This window comes from Eriocheir sinensis, chromosome 64 (assembly GCF_024679095.1).
Source record: "Eriocheir sinensis breed Jianghai 21 chromosome 64, ASM2467909v1, whole genome shotgun sequence".
Taxonomy (NCBI): Eukaryota; Metazoa; Arthropoda; class Malacostraca; order Decapoda; family Varunidae; genus Eriocheir; species Eriocheir sinensis.
The window spans coordinates 5,129,827-5,152,253 of record NC_066572.1 but is presented as its reverse complement, the minus strand read 5'-3'; the positions used below and the strand labels follow the sequence as shown (position 1 = coordinate 5,152,253).

General features: G+C 44.3%; 1 protein-coding gene across 1 annotated transcript in view; it reads left to right on the top strand.

Moving 5' to 3' along the window:
• The window catches only part of LOC126987449 (ovochymase-1-like), a 57,963-nt gene extending 40,719 nt beyond the window's left edge, over nt 1–17,244 (top strand). Inside the window, exons 6-14 of the mRNA XM_050844414.1 lie at nt 10,334–10,446; nt 10,956–11,071; nt 12,320–12,406; nt 12,996–13,164; nt 13,393–13,486; nt 15,344–15,524; nt 15,897–16,042; nt 16,412–16,529; nt 16,676–17,244. Of these exons, the coding sequence (XP_050700371.1) occupies nt 10,334–10,446; nt 10,956–11,071; nt 12,320–12,406; nt 12,996–13,164; nt 13,393–13,486; nt 15,344–15,524; nt 15,897–16,042; nt 16,412–16,529; nt 16,676–16,734 (1,083 nt within the window). The 3' untranslated portion in view covers nt 16,735–17,244. The remainder of the gene's footprint in view (nt 1–10,333; nt 10,447–10,955; nt 11,072–12,319; nt 12,407–12,995; nt 13,165–13,392; nt 13,487–15,343; nt 15,525–15,896; nt 16,043–16,411; nt 16,530–16,675) is intronic.
• The last annotated feature ends 5,183 nt before the right edge of the window (nt 17,245–22,427 follow it).

The following is a 22,427-nucleotide window of genomic DNA, read 5'->3' as shown; positions in this document are numbered from 1 at the left end:
GACGGCAAGGGTATGCCGACAGTTAAGGATGACGGGATCCCTCGCATATGTCCAGAGGCATAGAGTAGGCCTCTTTGGATGGGCTTTATTAGTGGAAGAGACAAATCCCTCTATAACACCAACAAGTCCTTGATACAAGGAGTCAGCATCGGAGAAGGTGTCCTCAGCAGTAGCATACCATAGTTTAATACCTGCAGCAAGGTGAGACATACTGCTGGCAGGAACAAAGTCTTTTCCTAGATGTGACAGGTGTCATGCTCAGTGGAAGGGTAGTTTCTAGGTCAAAGTGATCACTAAGTAGGTATGGAAGCAAAGCCGTGTTAGCATTACAGTTTGACAGGTTGAACAAGACAACATAGTCAAGACGGCCACCTTGGACATGAGTAGGAACAGCATCACCTGTGAGAAAGGCATCAGCAGCAGCATCAAGGAAAGCTTACCATCGTACACCATTAACATTAGAGGTAATAATTATGACTCCCTAAATCCGCTCATCGGGCGTTGATATCCCCCAAGAGTACAGAGTGTTCAGCTCGGACATAGTCAGGAAGGCTGTGAGTCCTAAATCTACCAGAGTGAACATACACATTAATAAAGTAGATGGGATCATTAGGGTTATGTACACATATAGAAATAAATTCAATGCCCTCAGTGACCCCCATTTCATGAAAGGTTGCAGGAACAGTCTGCCTGACGTAAGTTGTTAAACCCCTGCTGCTATCATCCTCATGGGTCAGCGAATAAGGCACATACCCCTTCAGTTGCGGCACCTTAGGACCAACCTCCTGTAGGGCAATAATGTCAGGTTTCCGGGAGATTACACAAGAGTGTAAATCAGTGAATCGAGTACGCAAGGCATTGACATTCCGTGTTAAAGTTCTATTTACCTGACTGGCCTTGTTGAGCAGGGAAGTCCGTTAGCAGTCTAGCTATGGTAGATTGCATGTCTTGGACCGATTTTGTCAAGGTAGGAATGGCGGCCATGATCTGCTGCAGTTGTTGGTCCTGCTGCTGTATATTTTGGTCTTGCCGCACAAACTGGGCAGAGACGGCAGACAGATCCGACAGTCCTTGGGGCTGAGGTAACTGTTCACAGTGGGGCGCCTATAGATTAGCCCCAGTTTTCCCCTGTGCATCCACAATATCTTTTACCGTAGGTGAGGAGGCAGCCGTGGTAGACGGTCACTGTTCTTCCCCTAAATCTATTAACAGTGGTGTCCCACAGGGTTCTGTCCTATCTCCCACTCTTTTTCTGTTGTTCATTGATGATCTTCTTTCCAAAACGAACTGTCCTATCCATTCCTACGCCGATGATTCCACTCTGCATTACTCAACTTCTTTTAATAGAAGACCCACCCTACAGGAACTTAACGACTCAAGGCTGGAGGCTGCAGAACGCTTAGCCTCAGACCTTACTATTATTTCCGATTGGGGCAAGAGGAACCTGGTGTCCTTCAACGCCTCAAAAACACAGTTTCTCCACCTATCCACTCGACACAATCTTCCAAACAACTATCCCCTATTCTTTGACAACACCCAGCTATCACCTTCCTCAACACTAAACATCCTCGGTCTATCCTTAACTCAAAATCTCAACTGGAAACTTCATAAAATTATCTCATTACTAAATCAGTTTCCTCGAGGCTGGGCGTTCTGTACCGTCTCCGCCAGTTCTTCTCCCCTGCACAGTTGCTGTCCATATACAGGGGCCTTGTCCACCCTCGTATGGAGTATGCATCTCATGTGTGGGGGGGCTCCACTCACACAGCTCTTCTGGACAGAGTGGAGGCTAAGGCTCTTCGCCTCATCAGCTCTCCTCCTCATACTGAAAGTCTTCTACCTCTTAAATTCCGCCGCAATGTTGCCTCTCTTTTTATCTTCTATCGATATTTCCACGCTGACTGCTCTTCTGAACTTGATAACTGCATGCCTCCCCCCCTCCCGCGGCCCCGCTGCACTCGACTTTCTACTCATGCTCATCCCTATACTGTCCAAACCCCTTATGCAAGAGTTAACCAGCATCTTCAATCTTTCATCCCTCACGCTGGTAAACTCTGGAACAATCTTCCTTCATCTGTATTTCCTCCTGCCTACGACTTGAACTCTTTCAAGAGGAGGGTATCAGGACATCTCTCCTCCCGTATTTGATCTTGCTTTCGGCCACCTCTTTTGTTTCTTTTTTAGGAGCAGCGAGTAGCGGGCTTTTTTTTTATTATTGTTTTCTTTTTTGTGTGCCCTTGAGCTGCCTCCTTTGTTGTAAAAAAAAAAAGCCTACTTGGAAGGAAAATTTTGAGCTTCAAGGGCACCGAACCGCTTTCCGCATGCTGCAGTGAAGGCTGCAACAGTGGCGGCTAATTCCGCAATTTCCATTTACAATGAAGCCAGCATGGTAACACTGGCACTATCCCCTGAGTTGGGGGTTGAAACAGCAGCAGGATTAGAGGCAGGAGGTAAGACTGGTTCTGTGGCGTGGCCCATAGCTGTAGATGCAAGGTGGCTGGGGACGGGAGCAGGTGTAGCAGTGGTTCTTAGGCCCCTGGAATTACGGGTTGGAGGAGGGGCTGGGCAGAATGTGGACGTCACAGGTGTAAGGGGGATAGTGACCTGAGCAGCCTTGTTAGCAGTGGCAAGGGGTCCAGGACGTTTTGGACAGGCACTCGACTGGGCATTGTGCCTACCCCCACAATTGCAGCAACACGGAGGAAGTCTTACCTTTCAGGATTTTCTCTCGACAGACATCTGACTGGTGCCGCCCAGCACAGTACCGACATCTGGAGGAGACAGCGGTACAACGCCATTCCTTATGGTACCACCTGCTGCCCCGTTGACATAGGTCAGGCTTTGGAACATAGGCAGTAACCCTCTTGCGGCCCACGCCATATAGATAAACCTCCTGCGGCAGGGCTTCATTCACAGCCCCCAGAAGCTGTGGGCGAGGGGTCTGGCCCACAACCCGCCTCTTCAGCCACAGAAAAGCAGGGAAAACTCCAAGGCATTGACATTGACGTAGGTGGGCACATTGTGGAGTATGACGACAGACTTCTGTATGGACTCAGATGGCACCATATTCTCATCTTGGAAGGCCCCGTTGACCAGCGCGTCGTGGACGGGGCCGCTGTCGAGGGTCACGTATGAGGCGTTGCGGCCCTCCTTGAAAAGAGGTCGGGCCTCTGGGTGTTGTTTGAGCAACGCCAGGTACCAGGTGCGTTTTTGTGCTAGGGTCAGCTGACGGGAGGTCCCGAAGGACAGTACCCGACGCACCCGTTCCCTTGTTTGCTCCGGTTGAACGGGTCTTGAGGCTGCTAGGTCTTGGTCTTGACGCTGCTGGGGAGGCGGTCCATTCCCTGCTGCTGCTGCTACTTCTGCTGGTGGCATCGCTCCTTCCCCTGTAACTGGTGTCTGTCCTGGTGCTGGTGTTGATGTTGGGGCAGGGGCACTCTGCTGGAGAGGGGCAGTGGCGGAAGACTCACGCCGCTCATCCACAATCATGTCGGCATCTCCTGCAGAGGGGCGAGGGAGGTGGGCAGCCTTCTCTTCCACCTTGTCAATTCCCGGGGTTGTTGCAGAGGTGGGCTCATGCTTACCTGGACGAGAGTGTTTGGATTGGTGTCCCGTGTCGTCCTGCTGAGAGTCACCGGTAGCAGCACTCCCGTGAGACAGCAGCCCACCGTCCTCCTCCGACCTGATACATTGCATGGCTTCTGATGGGTCCGGATCCGAGCTGTTACGGACAGTGCTGGCTCTGCCCGACGAGTAGGCATCCTGTGTTGTCGCTTTCCGGGATGCGGCTCGGGCATGGCAGCAGCTGGAGCCGCTACAACGTACGTTTGCTCGGTTGGACCGCGCAGACGACAGGACATTTCAGCATATTGCTAACGTATTTCCTCCCACGCTTTTTCCTTCTCCTGCTGTATATTGGGAGCCTGTCGTTTGGACACGACGACAGGCCTCCCTTTAATGAGAGAAGAGAGCCACTCTCTTATTTTCAGTGAAGGGTCTTACAAGGACTGGGGGGGCCTCCATCCCTTCAAAACTCGCGCTAGCGTGCAGGTGGCGTACATACGACTACTCCGGTACCACAACAAAGGATTCGGCTAATTATGTGTTTACTTATGTGTTTATGCATTCAAGTAAATTAATTAAAAAAAACATCAAAGAATTTATTATGGCGGTCATGTTAATAAGGAAAGGCATAGATTCCTGCGTATAGAAAATGTTAAGGACGCTGATTTCCGTTAACCGAAAGCTCTAGATTGCAGTGTTACCAAATAAGAGTGTTTCACAGAAGGTTTTGATCTGGCATCACTGCTAGGAAGGAAAACATCAGTGGACGGGAATACGGCTAATAGACACTTGGATAAGCCGAGTGACAACACACACACACACACACACACACACACACACACACACACACACACACACACACACACACACTTCATAAGGAACCATGGAAGACGTTTCTGACAAACGGAAATGATTTCCTCATTTCCTAGTGTGTAACAAGTTTTTTGGTGAGTGGTTCACACATCCAGCATCCAATGTCAAATTGACTAGTGCTATTAAGTATATAAACGTAAATAAATGGGTATAACAGAACGGAATACAGAAACAATTTTAATGTGGGAGACAGTGTGTGTGTGTGTGTGTGTGTGTGTGTGTGAGAGAGAGAGAGAGAGAGAGAGAGAGAGAGAGTCAAGGTCGTGGGCACGAGAGCAGGTGATGTCGTTGCGCACGCAGACGCAACATTCAGCTTTGGAGTGAAATTTAGGAAAGAGAGAGTAGGAGGGAACATAGTAGAGATTACTGTCAGGAGCCTCCGAAACCCGGGTTTCGGTGAGGAAGAAAAGGTGAGGTTTAGAGGAGAGATGTTTTTTTCACAGAATAATAATTTGTACAAAGACTGCGAATGTTGCAATCTGTGCAGCTGCATGCCGTCTTGACAGTTGCTTGGCAATATAATACCATTCTTTCTGACTGGAGAATGAGGAATGGTCGTCGGCAGTACTGCAACAACTACCACGGTATAACGCTGTTCACTGTTTCAGGCATTGCGCTTGCCCGTTTCATGCGGATTTGTAATCAGCTGCTGAACAAAATCTAATTATAACAAGTCTGGTCACTTTCCGCGAAAACCTCGTCGGACTCGCGGATGACGTCACGCTGCCTTCAAAGGCGGGGTCCGTTGCGTGGGACCCAATCAGTCTGCAACGAGACGGGGTCAGGTGCACAGCGTTGACGTGGACCAGGATGCCTAATAAATGTGCTGTAGGTGGCTGCACATCCAATTATAAACACAAACGTGGAAATATGATTTTTTGTTAAATAAGAATGGTATACTTGGAGTTAATAAAGAAATAACAGAATGACTGAAAAGGTAGTATACAGTGGACAAAATATAAAAAAATACAAGTCACCCATCAATTACTCCGTTTTCTGTCCTCGGACCATGGAGGAAGAATTGGTAGAGTCGACATCAGCCCTAAAAGGTGAATCCGCCGAACTGTCATTTTTTGGGCCGCAAGGTTGTGGACACCTGGCAGGTGGCAGGTGATGTCAGGTCAGGCTTCATGGGCTCGGCCAGGCTGCCAAGTGTTGTCAGGTCAGGTATTTATGAAATAGATCTTCCGCAACAATAAATGTATAATACTCAAAAACACCACCATCATAATGAATGAGACGGGGTCTGGAGTTAACAACTAAGGTAGTGGACGTTGCTGAAGAAGTAAAGGTACATTTGTTTTCATATATATATATATATATATATATATATATATATATATATATATATATATATATATATATATATATATATATATATATATATATCTATATATTTGTTCCAGCCATTAGCGCCGGTAGGCTTTCTTGAGGGGCCATATGGGCATCCCAAGCCCGTTAATGGCGCAGGCTAATTTTACTTATAGTGGCTGCCGTGATGTATGAATCTTGCCTGGCCCATGCTGCCCCCTGGTGCTCCTCTTGACCGACGTTGTTGAAGTTAGGGCTGATTGAAGATCCAGAGAGTATGGGGTAATCTTTCGCCACTCGGCGATGGCTTGAAAAATCAGCGTGTTTCGGTGGGGACTCGAACCTAGTCCACACTAGGCCCACGGGCTGACCACGCCCGCACGCTAACCACTCGGCCACCGCAAGGTGACAAGTACCAACTACCTAAAAGCTGTACATCCGTTATTTGCGATTCAGAAGCAATACTCTAGATGTCTAAATGATGAAGTGAACCAAGTAAATAAGAAGACAATTTATTTATTGGCAGTAAAAAAAAAAAAAATGTTTGAACGAAAAAGACATCAATAATGAGCAGTCAAAGTTTTCATAACAGTACAAGGAAAAATTGCAAACCTTTATTGAGATGGAAATGAGGGAGATGATATTCATTAAATACTGAGTAAATAGTTAAACGAACGGCAACGTTTAGCTTATCGAAAAGTTTGGAAGAGGCTTTGGTTCTTGCGAAAACTGATGATCAGTGATTGAAAATGTTCTCTAAAATAATTATACAACTAAAAAGTATTTCATTCAAAATGCTCCCAATGTACAAGAATATCATTTCACTGACTCAGTATTCATTGGCTCGGTACTTTAGTCATTTAAGTGGCACTTAAAAAAAACTCCTTTTTCGCCTCTGACCTTTCAAGATTCTTTTCAGAGGATTTGGCGTCTAAATGTCACGGGAGTAAGAGACCCAAAGAGCACCTGTGTATATAAGGACCCTGTCTGGGATGCCTCGACACACCTCCATCATCTGTTCGAGGTCTCGCACACGGAAGAAACGCTGCATAACGTCACCATGCGCTGTCTCTTGCTGTCTCTGGCGGTCATCCTCTCGGTAAGTTACCAAATTACTTTCCTATTACTGGCACAAAACAAAGCCCGCCATACACTAAAAAAACGCTTTCATAACTAGGAAACTTTTGATACTGTTCGATGGTCATGGGGGAGTAGAAGTCTTGTAATTTAAGGTTACGCCTCTCTGGATTCCTCGCAGCAGTCTCTTTATTTTCTTTTCCTGATCGCTTCCACCGCTCCTACCATTTAACACCCATGAAAAAGTTTTTATTTATTTATTTATTTTTTCTACGTCTTGGACTATTGCGCCGGTAGGCTTCTTCCCGGTGGATCCTAATGGTCGGCCCAAGGCTTCTTCCAGGTGGGGCCTGATGGTCAGCCCAGCCCGTTCTGGCGCAGGCGAGTGTTTATAGTGGCGCCATCTTGCATTAGCTCATGCTGCCTTCCCGGAGCTCATCTTTAATCCTAGAATCTAGAGTCCGGGTTGATAGGTGGTCTTCTGGACAGCATGTGGGTAGTTTTAAGCCACTCGGCGGTAGCTGAAAATCCCAGCTTGGTGGCACCGGTCGGGGATTGAACGCGGGGCCGTCTCGCAATCTGTTCAGCCACCGCCTCCCCAAACATTGGTAGTGGTGATGCTGTGCGAGTGAGATTTCTTGCTGTCAAGACGGTCGTATGAGAGGGCCATAACGGCCTGGGCGTTAGTTGTCAGCTGGAGATATAGTCTCACTCAAGTAGTAAACTTTCACACCTTTGTTAAAATACAATCACCAAAGTGGCAGTGGTTACTTCTTGGAAAGAGCGCAACACACTCTCATTCAGGAATGTATACATGGAGGGGGGATGCTGCAAACCATCTCATTAATACTAAAGAAAAGTCCATCAAATATTATAAGGACAAGCCTTTTGCTTTCATAACGGAATAAAAGGCACGTGATACACACACCAGTACCAAAAGTTGTTTATAAATTATATAAGAGAACAAAATACTGGAATAGGAGTTCACAGAGGAAGGGGACCAGAAATGTCATCAGGTCAAGCCTCATACCTGGTGGCAACTCAAGGGGTTTCGTAACAGGTCTTCTGATTCTCTCTTTTATTTACCTCTGCAAATTCTGTGGTCTTCCCTCTGATTTACATTCTATGGAAAACCTTTTTTCTCTAAACCTCATTTTACTTCATACTAAAATATGTGTCTCAGGCTCCTGACAGTATCCGACATAGTGTTTATGCTTTACCCAAATTTTGTCCAAAGCTGAATGCTGCATCTATGTACACGACGGAATTACTTGCTTCCGTGCCCAATATGTCAATTCTTTGAACAATTTTCACACTCAAGCTAAGATGTAATTGTCATTCTAGCAGTAAATATGGTTGTGCTTTTCATCATTCACTAAATTTAAAATTCAATAATATTTTGAATTAAAAAAACGAGCACATTTTAACTCACCTTCACTGAAATCTCAGGAGATTTTAATGATCAACATCTGTTTTGACTCTCTCACTACCGTATCTGCTAATCCTTCGTCTCTTAAGTATCTAAAGCTATTAACTCTACCCCCTACACGTACAATCGTGGGACAGAAGTGTTGACACACTGTCCACTGAGTTTCGTTCACCGGCCCCGACTCTAAAATATATACACCGCATGGAAAGAGGCATTGTTCAGATATGTCACTACATAATACACTCTCCATAATTTATTAGATATTAATTTGTCAGTTGTGCACACTGTTAACAAGTTTTTAATCCGCGGACGAAAATGTCTCTATATTTCGACAGCTAAAGTTGTTTACAACGCTATTATGCATTTGAATAAATGTTGTATTCATTACTGCAGCGTCCTCGCTAAGAAAATACGAAGAAAACATTGATAACGTGCACAAATATTCTGAAATGGTCTAAAAATATATAATGATACCACCATTTAACTCACAAGGTGCCACCGTTGTCTTGGTAACCGAGGGACTCGCTGTGGAAGTGACTAGTAGCTAGTTGGACTATTACGTCAATGGGTTATGGCGTTACATACGTCACAGACCCTCAGTGCTCCTGTGCAGAGCCGCGCCATTGAATCGAGGGAAGGGTTAGCCCAAGAGTCCCGATTTCCTGTCCAACACCCATCAACCTTAAACCCTTCAACAACCCGAACTTGCTCAAACTGCACTAAAGGGTCCTCATGCAGCACTGCCAGCTCTGGGGCTGTCCGGGAAGCATAGCGTCCGGGAATCCGTAACTTTACCAGAGCTTTGACAATAACTTTGGAGCTCTTCCTGTCCTTTGTTTATTCGCAGCGCTACACACACACACACACACACACACACACACACACACACACACACACACACACACACATATGTATTTTAAAAATCATTGTACTAGACAAATGGGCTCCTCTCGTCTGTTCTGCGGTTACCAGTGTTCTTAACATCACCTTTGTCGCTTCGAACTTATATTACTGACTAGAGGGCCATATGTAACACTCTTGTATATTTGCAGTGTATATGTGGAGGCTGCCTCTCCGAAGACGTTTCTGTGGTTAGGTAAGTCCCCATGTTTTCACCAATGACGCATACCCCATGGTCTCATTACTGTATCATTCATAAACAAGCCACTCGGCCTTCCACAAAAGAAAACGTATTAACGACTGTTACTGTTCCAGGGAGCTCGGAGGTCACATCCAGCCTAAAGAGGGTGAGTTCCGCGCACCACACCTGTCTTGGGGCAAGGGAGGTCACGTCCAGCCTAAAGAGGGTGAGTTCCGCTCACCACACCTGTCTTGGGGCAAGGGAGGTCACATACACCCTAAAGAGGGTGAGTTCCGCTCACCACACCTGTCTTGGGGCAAGGGAGGTCACATACACCCTAAAGAGGGTGAGTTCCGCGCACCACACGTGTCTTGGGACAAGGGAGGTCACATACACCCTAAAGAGGGTGAGTTCCGCACACCACACCTGTCTTGGGGCAAGGGAGGTCACATACACCCTAAAGAGGGTGAGTTCCGCTCGGTGTCTTCCTACTTCAACGATCATCCGTGTGTTCTGGTGTGCCATTGCAAGCAATGTGCATATAAATACCAGTGTGTATCAATTATGGGCCTTAACACAGTTATTTTTTTGTTACCGCAAAAAATCTTCTTTTAATCCATCTTCCTTTAATAGAAATCTATATGTATATGTTACAAGGAAGTGTGGCGTTTTGGGGAATCAGTTTTGTAACGTTTCCATACGGCGCCCTTTCTGCAGATGGTCTTCCATGCGGGGATTACACGATGTCTGCCGGAAATGTCGCAGTCATCAAGTCAAAGAACTACCCCAGCAACTACCCCAACAGACATAACTGCTATTGGACGTTCGAGGTAAGTTTTGCAAACATCTTGGTGGGGTTTATAGAGAAATTTCAAAGTTTGAGTAATTTTTTACTTATCCCTCCCGAATATTAAAAAAAGACTATTATAAATACATTTAACGTTGATACGGTGCATGGAAGAAATACATATAAAGTGTATTCCGTTCTCCATCCGCAGACCACTGACGATTCCACGTTGTCTTTTTCTTGTCAAGATTTCAAATTGAGGCTATCTTCGCAATGCAGAGGAGACTTCTTACACATTACGGACTTCGCTTCAACAAACGAAAAGTAACGTGTAATTGGATCATAATTTTTTTTTCCCGCCTGTACCGCCGGTAGGCTTTCTTGATGGGACCTGGTGGTCTGCTTCAGCCCGTTAGGTGCAGGCAAGGGCTTATAGTGGCGCTATGTTGCTTGGTCCACGCTTTTTCCCGGAGCTCATATTTCATTCTTTTTAGAGATAAACTGGAGTCCGAGTTGCTAGTTGGTCTTCAGGGCAGCATGTGGGTGGCCACTCGACGATGAGTGAAAACTGTTAACTTGTAGCGTCTGGCGGGATTCGATCCTAGGTCCTCCTAGACACAGCGCCTTTATTTACGCTGACCACTCTGCTGCCACCTCTGTACTTATTGTTGTAGGGAACATTGCTTGCTATATTGCAATGAATGTCAACAAAATTCCAAATATCAAAACAAACAGATGGAAAAAAATAGATCTATTGGGCTGGCCCATCTCTGTCGATAGAAAAGTATGGCTGATATTCAGAACGTAATCAATTTGTGTGATCTGTCATTCAGATACTGTGGCAGTGAAGTCGATTCTTTAAGTGGCATGGAAGGCTACGTTCAAATCCGATTCAAGACCAATAGGCGAGGGACTGAAAGAGGCTTCTCGTGCACAATAACAGCGTCATGTAAGTACTCTTTCATCATACTGTATACAAGAATAGGCAGGGATATAAGGATAATCCAATAGGCCAGCCGGCCAACACATGGCAGATCATGTGGGCTGGATATTCACAAACTTCTCTCCACATTCATAAATATGTCTAACTTCAATTTCTAACTTTCAACCGTGTCTATCAACTACATAATCTGCTAGTTTATTGTACATAACCAGCAGACTGTTCGTGAAGTGATTTTTGTCCCTTCCTGAACCTAAAATCGCCAAATCTATACTCCTTAGTGAGTGTTGTTTCATATCTTGTGTTCGTAGTATGTTGAATATCGTTGTGTACGTAGACGCAACACTCTGCTTTGGATTGATATATATGATGTAACGGTGTAATGATAAGGATAGTAGAGGAGAACAGAGTAGAGATTACTGTTAGGATAGCTGTGGGAGAGTAAAGAAGGTGTTCCACAGGAAGGAGTTTAGCGCAAAGGCCGCGAATATTGCAGAAGGGGATGAAGAGAAAGTTGAAAGAGTTATCGGGACACCTGCGATCTACGTCGAAAAGGGAGACCGATTTAGCTACGTTTCTGCTCCCCTCGTAGATGGGGGTAGTATTTTATGAGCCATGATAAATATTCAATTTAGATCATTTGGGGGGAAAAGTGTGTTGCGTGTGTGTAGTGTGGTGCGGAATGTAGGAGAATTTGCCTTTAGAGAGCATGCCGAACTACTCCCCGGTGTTGACAACAGGGAAACGGGAGGTAAGGACACAGGAGGCTCTTTGATAGGCTTACAGCACCCCCTCACCTCCCGTGTATACGTCACTGGAAGTGGCTTACGCCCGATTCGGCAACTGTCTAATTATGTGCTTCCCTGCTGGGCTGGGATTGGAACCCAGAGCAGCAGATGCATGCTAACCACTGTACCACTGAGGCTCAAGGAAGGTAACAATTTATCCTTCCTTTCAAGGTGTTTCTCGAATCGTGTAGCAAGGTGTTATGCGTCTAAAACAAAGACTAACAATAAATAATCGTTTGAGAGAGAGAGAGAGAGAGAGAGAGAGAGAGAGAGAGAGAGAGAGAGAGGTGGGGGGAAGTGTATTTATATCAATTTCTTCACAGGTTTGAGACATTGTAGTTCTTCAGATGGCGGTGTGATTGACTATAGGGCGACTTTTGCTTCTTTTCAGTTTGGTTTCAGTTAGTATTCGTTTTCTTTTGAACACAATTTTCATCTTACCCTCTCAAGTGCCGTTTATTTCATTCAGCAGCTGACACAGAAGTAACGAACGAAGGCAACACTAGCACCGAGGCAAGTTCCCAAACCACCACCGAGACAAGTTCCAGTCCGTGCAGTGAGTATGCTGTGTGTCTGTATTCCCATGTGTTGAGGAATGAGGACGCATGAGGACAGGCGTTAGAGGCCCGATTACATTTTGTTCTGTCATGAAACGATATAAATACAGATTTCGCGTCCCCAATCCTGTGGCAATATTGGTTGGCAGGTGATGCATGGGAGTCGCGTGTGTATGTTGTAGAACACTAAACATTAGTAGCCAGGTACAAGGCGGTGGTGAGTATCGCCTGAAGGTCACTGGACGGGCTAAGTTCGCCTATGTGCCGTGCGGCATGTGTCGTGACATATGCACATAATACATTATTTTGGGACCTACACTTTTTAAGGCTGTGAGCCATGCATAATTGGACATTCTTTGCAGGATCATACAGCGCCATAATTGAGATGCCAAAGTGACGAGTGTTCTTTGAGACAGTTATGTGTGACACCTTTCATAACTCTGCCTTGTGTGCTGGATTATACCAATGTTCGGGTACCGCTCTTCAGTCCGGGCATTTTGTTTTAACATTCAAGTACAGTATTCAAGACAGCTGCTAAACTTTCTCTCCCTATCCTGCACTAACTACGGCCGTTTTGCACTTCCGCAGATTGTGGCAAGCGCAACACTGTTTCACGAATTGTGGGCGGCGAAACAACAACCACACACGAGTACCCGTGGCAGGTAGCGCTCGTCTCAAAGTCTGGGAGCAGACCCTACTGCGGCGGCTCGGTTATCTCCGCACAGTGGATTCTGACCGCCGCGCATTGTGTTGACAGGTAACTAACCGCATATGTACTTGCATGAAGCAATGATCGAAGAGGAAAACGTTTAAAAATCATTAGATATGTGTTTGCAGTGCAGAATGCTACTCGATAGAGTTGGTTTCTTGTATGTGTTTTTAATTAATGCTATTGGCATTCCGAAGCTCTTGGCATAAATTATTGCATCTAGCCTGACCTCATCCTCTACTGAACTAGTCTGGATACTGAAACATTCCCTTTCAGGAACACCGCCTCAGGTTCAGATGTAGTCGTTGGGGAACATGACTGGTCCACATCCGGGGAGACTTCGGCCACGAAGAGGCTGAGCATCGCTCAGGTTGTATTCCATGTTATTCTGTTTCTGATGAGTAACACGCAGGGCACCAAGGTCCATGCAAGGTTGATAAGCGTTAAATGGGAGGAAAGGGAAACAACTCATTTTACTTTTTTATTTATTTTTTACATTCTACTTATGGCGTTGGTAATCTTTCTTGGTGGGGTCTGATGGTCGCACCTAGCCTGATATGGCGCAGGTGAGTGTTTATGGTGGCGCCATCCTGCCTTTTAATGTTATTCCCTTCAGCCTTCCTCTGTGTCACTGGCTCCTCACACGGGTTGTGGCGTTGAGCCTGGTGCCGCTGAGTGCTTGTGCTGGGAACCGAGCATGTACTTGTTTCACAGATGAGTCTGTTGCTGTACAATCTAAAATATGGAGAGGAAGCTTGTGCCCGTGCCGCACAGTGCATGTAAAGTGTGAGTGATCGAATCTCAGAGTAGGCGTGGCAGGCTTGGCGTCTGCGTGTGTTATTATGGTGTGATTGGTGTTTATGGATTTGTGTGTCGTAAGTATGTTATGTCTGTGCAACGTGTGTGTGTGTGTGTGTGTGTGTGTGTGTGTGTGTGTGTGTGTGTGTGTGTGTGTGCATCAATCTCGATATGATTTTCTTCGTGATATTCTTCATCACTGAACGGCTGTGTACTTGTCTGTGTATGTGAAGATCACGTTCATTTGCCGTTTTACATGTGTTGTTGCAGTGCGTTTAGGAACAGTTGCCTAAGAGACCTCGCCGTGTTTGTGTTCATGCGTTGCAATCTGTTAGTGTGTATGCGTGTGTAGGGTCCCGGCACCAAGTGAGCGGAGGCCAGCAGGTGTGGCGGATGAGTACAGTACACTTCCGCAGCCGAAGGGCAGTAGAACCTTTCACCCGTTGTCTTTCCACACTCAAATGGTATAGTTTTATCTTACGAGTTTAACTCAGTGAAAATATTGACCGAATATTGATTTTACATATCATACAACTTCTTTAAAAGAATGATTTCAACTAATAGCGCATTCATCTATTGCTAGTTGCCAGAGAGCAAGTCAAATTAATTACATGTCAGTTGTTTTAACATTAAATGAATATTTTCATCCCCAACGAAGCAACGCTACCCTCTTCTATTTATCAACAAATGTTCTGAGTAGCTATTTTAAAAATGTATTGCTTGTGAATCACATTAAAAGGGAACACTCTACAGAGGGTTGTCAACAAGAGTTACTGAAATCTGTGCCTTCACTCGTGTCCGCAAGTGTACTTAAGGTGGTCGTGAATACAGCCGAGACAGGATTATTTTTTTACAGTAAAGGAAACAGCTCAAGAGCAAGAAAAAGAAATCAACAATGAAAAAAAGCCTGCAAATCACTATCCCTATAAAAAAAGACTTAAGGGGAGTGGCTATGACGTTAGAAACCTCAGCGCTTTCTGATTCTCAGATATTGTTGATTTTATATGCAGGAGGCGGGCCTGACGAAGTGAATGAAAAAATCGCACTCCAGCAAATGTCCAGGAGGCTGAAATCACCTGTGATGTAAATGTGTCTGATTGTGAACGACACTTGTGAAGATCGTGTAAGAAGTCTATATATATAAGGAGGTCGCATGTGACAAGCGGCTGGAAGATATTTACATTTGAAGACGTGAAACTATACCATGAGGATTTCACAACGTCTATAGAGGGCACGTTAGTGCTTTGCACAATAATAGCACAATATGAGCGCACTACACAGTTAGTTCCTATGAGCGTCTCTGTAACCTGTCAGCCTACCAATCAGTGCCACTCTCTTCCCTTAGCGCCATTCCAGCATCCTTACCCGTAGTATACGAGTTTGCACACTTACTGTAACGAAAGGCTTATAATTTCTTCTCAATTCCCAGGTCATTAGCCACCCCAGTTACAGCTCCTCGACATACGACAATGACATAGCACTGCTGAAGCTGGCTCAACCTCTCACCTTCCAAAATGACAACAAGGTCGCCCCGGTGTGCCTTCCAACACCTGGCGAACTCTACGAGGCCGTGGACGCCACCATCACCGGCTGGGGCACGCTCGCGTCAGGCAAGTCACTGTGAAGCCTAAAGATAAATGTTTAGGGAAGAAAACATTAAACGGGATATTATATATATATATATATATATATATATATATATATATATATATATATATATATATATATATATATATATATATATATATATATATATATATATATATATATATATATATATATATATATATATATTGTGTGTGTGTGTGTGTGTGTTGATCCTTACACAGAAGAAAAAGATATGCTAGGGCAATGGTGATAAATTATTATTTATTTAAAAATATATTAAACATTTCCTCAGAATGTGTAGTATACTTTCATCACTAGGTCAACACACTATGGTTTGCCGCTCATCACTTTAGCTACCCTTACTTTGTAACTAGGAGGATCACAGCCGAACAAGCTTAACGAAGTGACGGTACCCACCATGACCAACGCAGCGTGCAAGGCAACGGGCTACGATAACAACGAAATCACCGCAAATATGATCTGCGCTGGACTGTCTCAGGGAGGAAAAGACTCTTGCCAGGTACGTCCTTACACTAATCAACATGCATGGCCACTAAGTCACAGAAGGTGGCTCATGTTCTGTCTTTCGTTAAACTTATTGAAATGTCAATAAACGGGGTACGTCGACCTTATAAACGAATTTATGTTTCTATAGAGGTTGTTGACCATGTCTAAGCCAGCGTAAAGTAACTTGGTGTGCAGCGTTCTGGCAATGCGTGGCACATAAGATATATCAACGCTTTACGCCGGCACTCATTTGTCGCCTCAACCATTACACGAGGACTCTGGGTCAGCGCCACTCGGGGTCGAACCCGTCTGTGCAGATAAACAGCTGAGCATTCTAATCACTTCGCCAGTAAGGTGCAGCAGGGGGTGACTTTAATTCCAGGGAGATTCTGGCGGCCCTATGGTGGCAGGCTCAGGCAACATGCAGCAAATCGGGATTGTGTCCTGGGGATACGGCTGTGCCGCTGCAGGGTATCCCGGCGTCTACACCAGAGTCAGCAGTGAGTAGCTACTTCATCACGTTCTACCTTACTGCTGTTTCTCACTTTAACACGCTCTTTCTATACTGTTGATAAGAAGGAATGATATATTTTTGACTGATTGTGCAGAACATAACGAATAACTCAAAACGTTACCCCCCACACAGACTATGTTTCGTGGATCCAAAGCAACACGGCTGGATCTCAAACCTGCCGATCCGCGTGAACACCTCCGCTTTAGGGTCTGCTGCCTGATGTCTCGCCGCGGTTATTACTGTAATGCATCACTGGTGTACTTGCAACACATGTATCCTGTAATACATCACTGGTGTACTTCTAACACATGTATCCTGTAATGCATCACTGGTGTACTTGCAATACATGTATCCTGTAATGCATCAATGGTGTACTTGCACTACATGTATCCTGTAATGCATCAATGGTGTACTTCTAACACATGTATCCTGTAATGCATCACTGGTGTACTTGCAATACATGTATCCTGTAATGCATCAATGGTGTACTTCTAACACATGTATCCTGTAATGCATCACTGGTGTACTTGCAATACATGTATCCTGTAATGCATCACTGGTGTACTTGCAACACATGTATCCTGTAATGCATCACTGGTGTACTTGCAACACATGTATCCTGTAATGTATCACTGGTGTACTTGCAACACATGTATCCTGTAATGCATCGCTAATGTTCTTCCAATAAACGCATCATGTTATGTCCTGTATCAATACCTAAAATGCCAAGTATTTATTTCCATATGTTATATTTTACTCTATGTGGTATTATAGTTCCTCCGGTTCAGGTATTAATTAGAAGAAATACAAACTTTTTTTCTCTTTATCCTTTATGCTTTAAGGGAAGCGTCACACCATTTCTTAATTACCAGTGTATTGTCATGTTTATATTTATGTTAGGAATATGTTTATACTTAAATAATCTTCTCTCGTTTTCAAATCCATAACTCGATTTATAACTGAAAAGAAAAGTGACTTTTTTTATGAAAATATAACTCGTAACTCTCTGATCTAATAACTTAGTGATGGAAAAATTACCAAATATGCATTATAGAATGTCCAAACGATTGGTCGTTTGAGAATTTTTAATTTCATTCTTCTTTCGTGTTAGGATTTTTTTTCTTTATTTTGGTTTTCGTGACGGTTTTTGTTAATTGCATTAATTTATCCAAAATTGAAAGAAGTTGAACGATCAAAAAATCATATTCTTCTTCTTTCCAATGATATATTTTGCATTCAATTCAGTAAAATAGTGGCGAAGTAATGTTTGGAAAAAAATGTTTTCAGATATCGAGGCTCACATACACACGCACACGGCCCGGTGCGCTTGAGGGGTTGCCGGTTTGTTTGATTTCTCTCGCAGCTGGCGTCACACAGGGCAATTTCAGCCCAACATGTTGGTCGTTTTTGTTGGCTGTTGGGCAAAACGAACAACAATCAACAAGATCTGGCGGGTCGAGAAGAATGGACAACAGATGTGACGTCAGACTGGCGGGGAGGAAAAGGGGCCAAATGACATTCGTGCTATAAGCTGTAAATGTAAATTGAAAATCATCGTACATATTTACTCCAATTGTAAACGCTAAAACTTCAAAAACCGACGTACATGTGCGAGTATGCGTTTGTGATTTATTTGTCCACTGTGTAAAGTTATTTATAACACTCAACTGACTGTATGGTGCGTCACCGCCGCCCGGCCCCGGGGCCATGGGGTTGCCAGACTGGGCGAAAAGTAGCGGATTGGGCGACTTGTGAAGGCTATACGCTACTTAACTTTTTAATCCACTACTTGCTACTTAAATCTTGAGTAATTCTGAAATGTATTGGGCTACTTAATGTTGGAATCCGCTAGTTTTTGATGTGTGAATAGACTACTTATGTGTGAGTAGGCTACCTATCGTGAAAAGAATCTGGCAACCCCGGGGGCGGGGCCCCCGCCCCGGCACCGCCCGGGGTGAAGTCTGTGCCTGGCGCGAGGTATAAACAAAGTTTAACAAACTAGCCATGGACGCCCCCAATGCCTCTTATGGCGTTTCTGTCGTCGTAGCACATGCTTCATTATGTACAATGCAGCAGCACAATCTTCTAAATCCTCAGTATCCTTCCGATTCATGGTAAAGTGGCTGATGATGATGCTGGCGTGGTGTTTGTTGTTGTTGTTGTTTCAGACCATGATGACCAGGGTGGATTGGTTTAAACCATGTTTTTTTTTGTTTTTTTTAATAAACCCAACGTTTTTCTTTTTCCAATATCGGTCAATATATTTTAAACTTTGAATGTGGTTCATAGAATTTCAGGTACTCAGGGTAATATATCATTATTTTAGTGTTATATGATATTTAGTTTATAAGACTTCCAACATTGTAATATTCAACATAGGAGAATTTTATTAATATTTTAGGCTATTAGCAAATGTATGACTTGCTGCAAATTAGTTTTCATATATAAAATGTGCGATATTTGAAATAAAATATTAGTCCTTTCCAAAAAATAAACAAATAAATAAATAAATAAATAAATCTTTTAAGTTTCTGAGTACTAGAAAATAATAAAATTGTCTCTTCTAAGTTCTTTCCTTAACATCTTGGTAGTTGGTATGAATCAAAGCCTGCTGAGTAAAGTCGCCAAAATCACAGTTCTTACGGGTTTACTTGAAGTCATCATCATCATCTTCCATTTCTACATCTTCGTTCAGAACTTTATACAAGAAAACGAGCTTTGCTGCTTTTTCTACACCTAACTTATTTCTAATCTTTGAATGAACCAGTCCAAATCTAGAAAATTATCTCCACACTTGCACTGGATGCACTAACGGTCAGAAAACCCTTCACAACCTGTAGTGCATCAGTAGAAACTTTTCCCGTCATTGATTCCCGCCAAGAGTTAGGAGTTAGATTCTTCAACACTGATTCTTTGAATATATAAGGCTTGTTGAAGGGTGCAGCAGGGTGCAGGGTCAAGAATGACCTCCGGGGGCCAGCATGAGCCAGTAATAATGGCGCCACTATAAACAACTGCCTGCGCCATGACGGGCTCGGGCCAACCATCAGACCCATATGAATTAGCCTACCGGCGCAATAGGCCACATGTTAAAAAGAAAGTTTATATATATAGATATATATATATATATATATATATATATATATATATATATATATATATATATATATATATATATATATATATATTAAAAAAATCATAAGACCACAAAAAATCTTTTTTTGAACATGCCTTTTTTTTTCAAACGTAGTTTTTTTTTCACGCTAATGATGACCATAGCATCTGACCATCATCTCATCATCAACGGACACATTCTGATGAAACTTAATCACTTAAATCATCATTCGGAGGAATGTTTACCATGTCTATTCCCTCTACATCATCATCAATATTGAGCTCATCGCTATATAACAAGTCGATAACCTCTTGCACACTGAGGCATTCGCAGTATCTTTAGACGTTGTTCACTATTGGAATCGTTGATCTCAGTAACTTTTCATGCAGGGTAGGCGGTGGCTGAATGGATAGTAAGACGGACCCGCGTTCAGGAGGACGCGAGTTCAATCCCGGACCGGTGCCACCAAGATGGGATTTTTCAGCCGCCGCCGAGTGGCTCAAAACTACCACATGCTGTCCAGAAGACCACTTATCAACCCGGACTCTAGATTATAGGATTAAAGATGAGCTCCGGGAGGGCAGCATGAGCCAAAGCAAGATGGCGCCACTATAAACACTCGACTGCGCCAGAACGGGCTGGGCCGACCAAAAGGCCCCACCGGGAAGAAGCCTTGGACCGACCATCAGTAATTCAGGACCCAACGGGAAGAAGCCTACCGGCGCAATAGGGTACGACGTAAAAAAAAAAAAAAAAAAAAAAAGCAAATAGCCTACTCACTCACAAGGTCAGAGAACGAAGAGGATGTACTCAGTGCGCTCTTATGTAACTGTGTGCACACTGGGCCGCCCGGCCTGCCACTGCTAACGGTTCTGCCCAGTGGATCACATTTGCCACCTCTAATTTTAGTGCACTGGCAATTCGGTAGATGTTGTGATAGAAAAGATAATTCAATTGATATGTCATGCACATACTGTTGTGCATATATAGTGAAAAGGATATAGAAATTGAAAATATATTTCAGGGCGATTTTTTACAAAACATTCATGTAAGTCTCAGAACGAAAAATACGCGAAAAAGAATTCCTGCTAATTACATGACCACCAGACAAAATATAATTTTGCTGCTAAAAATAGGTTCTATCACCTCAGCTTAATGCCTGAACTTCTATCCTAAGTTAATTTTACTTACCATGTTTTAGATACAGGCCGCTAAAGACGGACACCAAATATGATCCACTGGGCGTTAAAGGGTTAAGGATATCATAGGTTAGCCCATCCTGACCTGGGACTGTTGATTTGCCATGTTTAACAGCACGAAGGAGTTCATCATGCGTGACTGGGACACAGGTATCATCAACTAATGAGACATTATGTGCAATGAGGGCCATTCGGCAGGGCCTGTGTTGGCCCATGGTATTTTGGTGTGATTCAGGAAGCCCAGACACTGCAGCGGCACTCACTCATGTATATAATAAAGACTGGGCCCTCCCAGCAGGGTCAGGATCCTGTATTGTAAGAAAAACTTTACCCCTGACCCTGTTGACGTGGTGCTACATGCCCCGCAGTGTCGGGGTCTTCCGAACATCTCCCCAAAAGTCCTGCCAGTATTGACGCCTCGACAGCAGACGGAGCTCATTAAGGTGACGCGCAACAGACACCATAGCATCTCCTGCATCTCGGTCATTAGGATTGCACTGGCAAAGCTGTTGATAGACGGCAAGGGTATGCCGACAGTTAAGGATGACGGAATCCCTGGTATATGTCCAGAGGCATAGAGTAGGCCTCTTTGGATGGGCTTTATTAGTGGAAGAGACAAATCCCTCTATAGCACCAACAAGTCGTTGATACGAGGAGTCAGCATCGGAGAAGGTATCCTCAGCAGTAGCATACCATAGTTTAATACCTGCAGCAAGGTGAGACATACTGCTGGCAGGAACAAAGTCTTTTCCTAGATGTGACAGGTGTCATGCTCAGTGGAAGGGTAGTTTCTAGGGCAAAGTGATCACTAAGTAGGTATGGAAGCAAAGCCGTGTTAGCATTACAGTTTGACAGGTTGAACAAGACAACATAGTCAAGACGGCCACCCTGGACATGAGTAGGAACAGCATCACCTGTGAGAAAGGCATCAGCAGCAGCATCAAGGAAAGCTTACCATAGTACACCATTAACATTAGAGGTAATAATTATGACTCCCTAAATCCGCTCATCGGGCGTTGATATCCCTCAAGAGTACAGTGTGTTCAGCTAGGACATAGTCAGGAAGGCTGTCAGCCCTAAAGCTACCAGAGTGAACATACACATTAATAAAGTAGATGGGATCATTAGGGTTATGTACACATATAGAAATAAATTCAATGCCCTCAGTGGCCCCCATTTCATGAAAGGTTGCAGGAACAGTCTGCCTGACGTAAGATGTTAAACCCCTGCTGCTATCATCCTCATGGGTTAGCGAATAAGGCACATAGCCCTTAAGTTGCGGCACCTTAGGACCAACCTCCTGTAGGGCAATAATGTCAGGTTTTCGGGAGATTACACAAGAGTGTAAATCAGTGAATCGAGTACGCAAGCCATTGACATTCCATGTTAAAGTTCTATTTACCTGACTGGCCTTGTTGAGCAGGGAAGTCCGTTAGCAGTCTAGCTATGGTAGATTGCATGTCTTGGACCGATTTTGTCAAGGTAGGAATGGCGGCCATGATCTGCTGCAGTTGTTGGTCCTGCTGCTGTATATTTTGGTCTTGCCGCACAAACTGGGGAGAGACGGCAG